The 7,717-nt window shown below is 40.9% G+C and overlaps 1 protein-coding gene across 1 annotated transcript in view; it reads left to right on the top strand.

Annotated features, from left to right (window-relative positions):
* Window positions 1-266: 266 nt before the first annotated feature.
* Window positions 267-7,717, top strand: part of si:dkey-191m6.4 (rho GTPase-activating protein 22) — a 48,367-nt gene continuing 40,916 nt past the window's right edge. The window contains exon 1 of the mRNA XM_049563841.1: window positions 267-371. Within this exon, the coding sequence (XP_049419798.1) occupies window positions 329-371 (43 nt within the window). The 5' untranslated portion in view covers window positions 267-328. The remainder of the gene's footprint in view (window positions 372-7,717) is intronic.

The raw sequence follows: 7,717 nt of genomic DNA, 5'->3' as shown, positions 1-7,717 counted from the left end.
GAGACCCACCCTAAAAACCTCCTCCTCCATCAACCCCAGGCGGATGTACTGCTATGAATAATGTAACAGGGAGGGGTGGAGGCCACTGGGCGTGTGCGCAAGGGAAAAAAAAGAGGGGTAGTTGCTCCTCCTCATTCACCACCCCCTTCTCTTTCCATTCTCCTCCCCTCCCCTGTTCACCCAACCCCCTAGCTGCTGGCCGCACTGCAGAAGGTCAGAGAGAGAAGAGGAGGAGAGAGGCTGAGACACAGAGAGGCAGAGGGAGAGACAAGGGGTGGGGTGCTTGGATGTACACGAACATGCCGAGAGGAGAGTGCGTGGACGAGCGATGACAGCCATGCTGAGCCCAAAGATCAGACAGACCAGGAGAGGTAGGACTCTGTTTGTTTGCCTTCACATCTGCATTAGATGCTCATTCATCCAGAACTCTGTAGTGACACATCAGGTCATATCTAACAGAGACTACGATGACACTTTGTCAGATCAGAGGTTGTGTCACTGATGTTTGACATGCACTTATACAAATATACTGCATTTTAAGAAGTGCTTTATCTCTCATAATTTTGATTTTAAACAAGAATATGAAGGCAGAAACACTTTTTCTCCTCTCCCTCTATTCCCCTGCTTGGGTCACATATTTCTGAATGAAGCCGCAGCTCTGGAAAGCTCGGAAAGCTCCAGCATACATTATCATTCTACTACAGCTGGCCGATGCTGCCAGTGTGAATTCTATTAAGAGGAGCGTGCAGCATCTCTAGTTTCATCACTGCAACGCTCAGCGCTATCAGGCTGCCGTCAGCTGCTGCCAGTGCTGCTGTGTGTATGCGTGCTCACACTCATGTACAGTGTATGTGTGTGTGCGTGGATGGATTTATTAATATGTCCATGTATGCGAGTGTGTGTCCTTCCTTCCTTCCTTCCTTCCTTGGCACTAATCTCCATGACTGCAATTATACAGCTGGATCTGATTAAGATGAAATGAATAGTTCCCAAGAATGGGAAAGTGATGTGTAAATCCTCCTCGCTGGAGCAGCGTGAAATTGGTAGCAAAGTGGATTAAATCTGTATTTGCATATTAAGAACAGATTCAGCTGGCTTGATGTGATTCACTGTGTACATCCTGTAAAGTAGCACTTAATTAATTACATCACGTTTAGGCTGCGTCAAATACTTATAACGAACATGACTGACATTAAGTACATTTGGACGTTTCATGGGCATTTACAGAAAACCAAATACACAGAAGATAATAAAAAAGGCAAAACACAACTGTCTATTTGCAGTTAAGGTGTTGGAAATGCCGCTCACCCTTGCTGCGTTTCCGTTAAGACGGTGAAAATTGAAGAGATTAAAATGACCCTACGATCCAGCATGAGAAGCATTCTCTGCATGCCTTCTGCAAATTGGTGCTTTGCTGCTGACAGCATCACATTTGTTGTATGGAGCCCATGAATAAACGGGTATGTGACAGATGTAGTGGTGTAGTAGATACTCAGCTGAGGTTAAAGCAGGTCAAGAAAGGAACACAACATTAACCGGTGAGCAAATTTTGACATTTAACATGGCTGAATCCGGTCTCGCTTGCAAAGTGGAATGTCAAAGAGGACACGCAAAATATGAATCAATAATATAAACAGCATTGACTTTTTTTTATTGATCATTCGTGGCTGCGACATTCATTATGTTGGAAGGTCAGTTGACAAGCAACCTAGCTTAGGTATGAGGAACATTACATATTTAGGCCATAGCCACATGAAGACAGAACCGATTTCGTTTTTTAAAAGTTTTGCATTAACACAGAATCGTCTCAAGATATGTGTACGTAAACATGAAGCCACTGAAAACACTGTAGTATATATGCAAGGCCTGTAAGTGGTGCTGCAACGCTACCACAAAGTACACCAAAAACAAAGAATAAGAAATGGAGCATGCGCATAAAACTCAAACATGAAGGAAGAAGATGGCGGAAAATACAAATGCCAGAGGAGCCCACTTTGTATGGTCTGACGACGAGGTAGAGCTGCTTCTTAGGGTCACACTTGATTACAGAACTACAAAATTGCAGGAGAAGTTTGACTGGGAGTCCTGCCATTACGCCTAGCGCATGTGTGTTAAGGGAGAGGTGGGGTAATGGCGTCATCACTTCAGAAAAGAGGCGTACTGTGGTGTGAAACGTGAAGGTGGCGTCTCCAGATTTTTTCACTCTGGGACCCGATTTCAAAAGTTGGTGTATTTGGGCTCCTAAAACGCTGGTTCCGTGTTTCCGAAAGGTCTGTACAATAAAAAAAACCTTTGCGGATACACCTACAACTCTATGTAGACATGGCCTTAGTTTGAATTTGGAAAATCAGTTATCATGGATGTATAAAGAGACCTGGATACAGTGTTGGAAGCAGAGCCCCATTCTTTCCTATGAAAGTTGCTCAATGACGCATGAGGCTAAAAAAGTAAGACTTTCTGGGTATGAAATTAGCCGGGATCTTGCAAATCATGGGGCCCATAGACTGCTTCAAACTTGACAAGATAAACATTCTGAATGGGTCCAAGTGGATTTCCTGAAGGATAAAAGTGAACAGGAAAGCTTTTGCCCTAGCAACAGAAGAGCAATGAAACCATTCATAGAACAAGCACACTAGAGACTTATGCCATTTGTGCTGCTATCTTCCAATTTAGCCCTCCGCTAATTTGAACATGGATAAAATTATTTAATTGTGCTGCTCTTCTAGACTTTTAAAATATTATCTGACTGAACGGATTAAATCCCAATGGTGAAACGAGTCATTATGCAGAGATTGTGACGCTCAAAAAAAAAAGTATCCACTGATTTACAGCTGTTTTTTTCCCCAATGTAACTCTCTCTAAAAAGGGCTTTTTGGGCCCAACGGCATCATGTGATGATCCAAGTTGTAATTTCACGTTTTCGCCACTATGTCAAATTGGCTTCAAAGCCAGCTGCTGTTCCTGGGGGCTTGTCAGTTGGCTAAACTAAAAGATCAAAGTACGTGTCAAATAAATTTTTGCCAAAGATGGTTTCCATCATTTAAGGTGGTTCTTATCTCGCTGCTGTGTGTTCAAATCTTTGTTTCTCTAATAAATTTGGCTTTACTTGTTATTTGATACTATTTGGTTGGATGGGTGTATGGGTGAGAATTTAACACTGTGTAGATTGCTACTGCTACCGCTACAGACCCTGGCTCCAATTGATGTCACTAACACAAGATGGCAGTCTTGTGTTAGTGTACAGTCAGACTTAGTGGAGATGTGTAGACATGATATACTGCATATAAGCATATACTTTGTGAAGTTAGCGTGTCTTCTATCTAAGGTTAGCTTAAATGGCTACATTGTGACATGCTAACTAGGTTTCATTATGTCGTCCTCTGCCCCTCTTGCTTCTTTATTCACTGAGTTCCACTTTTAAAGACTAATTTAACATTTTAGGAAACACTTTCTTGCAGATTTAGTTGAGAAGATTCTCATGTCTATGCGCTAAATATGAAGCTAAAAACCCTTAGCTTAGCATAAAGACCAGAAGCTAGGGGCACTTTTTGCTCTCTAATTAACACATTATATCTTTTTTGTTAATTAACTACAAACATTTAACTGTAAAATCAACAAGTTTTAGTTTAAGGCAGAATTTATTTCTTTTACTTATAGCTAGGCTGGCTGTATCCCCCGGCTCCCTGTCTTTATGCTAATCTAAATTAATCTTCTGCTAGCTCTAGCTTCATATTTAGCATAAAGGCGTGAGAGTGGTATCAATTTCCTCATCAAACCAAAAAAGCAATTAAGTTTATTTGCCAAAATGTGGAACTATTGCAAACATATTTACCCAGCTGATTCTTTGGATCTGCCCCTGAGGTCTAATTAAACTATTACCCTTCCTTTGGAAATGCTTGTGCAAGTAAAAAGCTAATTTGCTTCAAGGCATTAGAATAATTCTGCAGACTAGGAATCACTTCATCAACAATATTTGCTCCATAAAGAAAAACCTGACTGCTGTGCTTCAGTAACTGCTACAACCAGTGACATATTAAAGCTGTAATAGGGCTCTGGGAGCAGTTTTCTTTGGCTGGCACCAGAAATCTAGTAGCAGCTTTAATTGCCCACATATCAGCTGCTTCATTCTCTGGCTGCGTCTTTTTGATCTGCGTTACCATGGTTTTGTGATCAAAGTCCTGCATTGTAGCAACACCCTGACACCCTGCCTTACTGAGGCATATGAATGAACACCCTTACAACTAGATACTGTGAGCAACAACAATGTGCTGCATGGATAAAACATTTACACCCTGACACACTCAGGTAATGAGCATGTGGAGATGATAACATGCACAGAAATGCACAGATAGGCGCACCCCCCACTGATGCAGATCATTTCCACTCCACTGCAGTTTCCACATACAGGCTGTATATTATTGGCCACACCTCCAGCCTGTCAAGGAAGGCTGCCACACACACACACACACACACACACACACACACACACACACAACGGTTAACACATTAATCAACAGTGATAGGCTAACTGGAAGCCATGCACTGATGCACCTGTAACTCTCTTTGCTGTTTTCCATAAGCCATAAATCACTACACACAACCAGATTAATGAAATTGAATTCCTCCAACATGCCCTGTGTGAAAACTTGTGTGTACATGTGTGTGTATGTCATATAACCATCAGTGTAGTATTGTGCAGTTATAGTAGTGGGGTACCTGCCTCACCATGCTAATGGATAGGCTCCTCTATGATGAGCACAAGAGCCATACATCCATTTCCTGCTGATGATAAATACATGACTCCGAACTGCATTAAGTGACATCATAGAGTCCTAGAGTGTGTGTGTGTGTGTGTGTGAGAGAGAGAGAATGGAGCATAATGTCTCTTCATGTGCTATACTACTTGTGTTTTGAGACAACCATTTGCTCACTTTGTAACATTATCTGCACTGAGTGCCTTAGGGGACTGTCTGAATTTCAATATTTGCACTCCTCATCTGCCTGTGACAGAACAAGCATGAACATTGCTAACCATATTACATTCAGACAAATTAGCAGTATCTAAAATATCTCAGGTAGTTGCTTATTGCAGCCTTTTTAATGGGTTAGTTTACCCAAATTACAAAACATTTTCCCTGAGTACTGCCTGAATACGCTAATAGCTTTGGTTGCACTCTAAAAAATTACACACTGGTTCAGCTTAAAAAAATAAGGTAACAACTTGCATGCATCTTTTTGAGTAGTTCAAACTCTAGTATTACCGAGTAATTCTGATGAGTCTTATAATCCGACAAACTCAATAAGTTTAGTAAAACCAACATGATTTGTTTGACCTCGAAAAACTTAAGTTGAACCAATATTTATCTGAAAGTTGTGTTAAAATGTAGGGGGCAAGATAATTTATCAAAGATATTCTAACTTTTTTTTTTTATTATTCTATCCAACTGAAAAATGTGAAAAATTGTTTTAGAATTTGATCAACTCCTACCAATAAGTTGCAAACATGTTAATGAAACAAACGTAATTTTTTTTATGCTGGAAAAACGTATTTATTTTACTGTAAGTGTTTTTAAGAGTGAACTCGCCCAGGTTTTGAGATATTTGTCTTTAATATTCTATTCACCATCAGGAGGTGACTGTCATTTAGCCAACACTTTAGTTCAATCTCTAATGGGATAATACTGTTTTTCACGTATGCCAAAGGTTATTGTACCATGACTCCTGACTCAAACTATGCCTTTTAATACTCAGGCAGCTGAGATTGAAAGTCGTTTCACATCTGGCACAAATTTTCGTCCAAGAATTTCCATGGAAATGAATAAAAACTGATTTTGTGGGTTTTGATTAATGCTTGCACACTCCTGTGTAACATTTGTGTAGGAGAAAAAATATTCGGACGGCCTTTGATTTCAGCGGATTTGACCAATGAAACCGTTTGTTCCAACTGATGTCATGCCTCAGTCAGAGCAAGTTTGCTGCCAAAATGCGTAATGTCTTATCAGTTTGGTTTCTGCTTCAGTTGGAATAAAAATGAAGATGCTAATGTAGCTGAAACGCACATGCTAACGTTATATGTTGACAGGGACAACAGCACTGTCAAGATGGCCAACTATTGGTAAACAGCCCAAATTTGTATGTCAAAGTTCACCAAAGTTGAAATCATGAGTGAATCCACTGGTCAAGATAATTCAATTAAAAATGTCGCATTGTTGCAAATATTGAGTTCAAACTTTATAATATTCTACATAGTTCTATAGTATTCAGTCTGCTTATCATACCCCCCTCCCCACCAACACACATTCATGATATCATGTATGAGCTCATGTCCGAATGAGTCGCCAGCCCATTTGGTGTTCCTGGATATTCAGCTCCATACTCAGAATTATTCATCCATGACCCTGAAATCACATGAGACACCGACCAATTTACATAAATTATCACTGGGGTATGCCATGATCAACAAACGTGGGCATACTGTACATCTGCACACAGAGTCAGGCATGAGATCAAGCCCCTATTATTTAGCTCAGCCCTTCCCTAACTACCATCTACTATAAATGAATGAGCCACAATTGCACTCTCTGTTTCGGTGAATTGCAGTGATTGTGCACAAAATGCGCTTTTACAGTAAAACAGCCTCTTTTCAGTGTCGTAGTTGATAGTTGTAGAAGTGACCACAGAGCAGCTCCACCCAAGCCAAGGAAGGTCTGAATCACCCTGAGCAGAAGGTCCAAATTGGCGCAGTGGGTAGTCGAGCCTGGCACATACACACACACACACACACACACACACACACACACACACACACTCAAAAATCAGTTGTTGTGACTCAGGCGTGAATCATCGGCCAGTGTATGTTCCACTCAGTCCGTGATCCAGACAGCTGATGTGTTAAACAGTGGTGCTCTTTTATGCTAACACTGGCAGGGTGAGGACTGATGGAAAGGCATGAGGGATGTGATGTGGTGAGGAAAAACAGAGGGGTCAAGGAGGACGGGGAAGGTGAGTGCCATTTTTAGCTGGCAATATGATGGAAAGAGTAAGGACACCCAGGTTGCTGAGGTTGGGTTCACGTTGCTGTGAGACCCTGTGCGTCCTTGATATTTACACAGCAGTGGGATGAAGATGTACAATGTTTAAATTCTAAATTCATAAAAAGGCTATCTTAAAGGTCCAGTGTGTAGGATTTAGGAGGACATGTTGGCAGAAAGGGAATATAATAAGTATGTTTTCTTTAGTGTATAATCACCTGAAAATAACAACTGCTGTGTTTTTGTTATCTTAGAATGAACCATTTATATCTACATAGGGAGCGGGTCCTCATCTACGGTGATCACCATGTTGCATTGCCATGTTTGTACAGTAGCCAAGAATAGACAAACCAAACAAAGACTCTAGATAGGGCCATTTGTGTTTTTGCATCGGCCATTGTAATTAGCAGCCTAATGGCGATGAAAGCTTGGAGAAAACATTAATTTTTTTAAAAATGAAACAGCTTTATTGAGTGTTTTTACCAATTTAAATAACGGGGTCCATTTGTTTTGGAGAGGAAGAGACCTCTGTGGATAATATGGCGCCTGCCAGAAGCTCCTGAATGTCTGGATCTTAAGTTACCCGAGAAAAAAGGTGAGCACATATTGCAGGTGCTGGGCAAACAGCGTAGGAGGAACACTGATTTGTAACGTGATGCTGCTTTATTCAGTGTTTTGACCAGTTT

Source organism: Epinephelus fuscoguttatus, linkage group LG20 (assembly GCF_011397635.1).
Source record: "Epinephelus fuscoguttatus linkage group LG20, E.fuscoguttatus.final_Chr_v1".
Taxonomy (NCBI): Eukaryota; Metazoa; Chordata; class Actinopteri; order Perciformes; family Serranidae; genus Epinephelus; species Epinephelus fuscoguttatus.
Note: the sequence above shows the minus strand (reverse complement) of the source record. Positions and strands in the feature narration are given on the sequence as shown.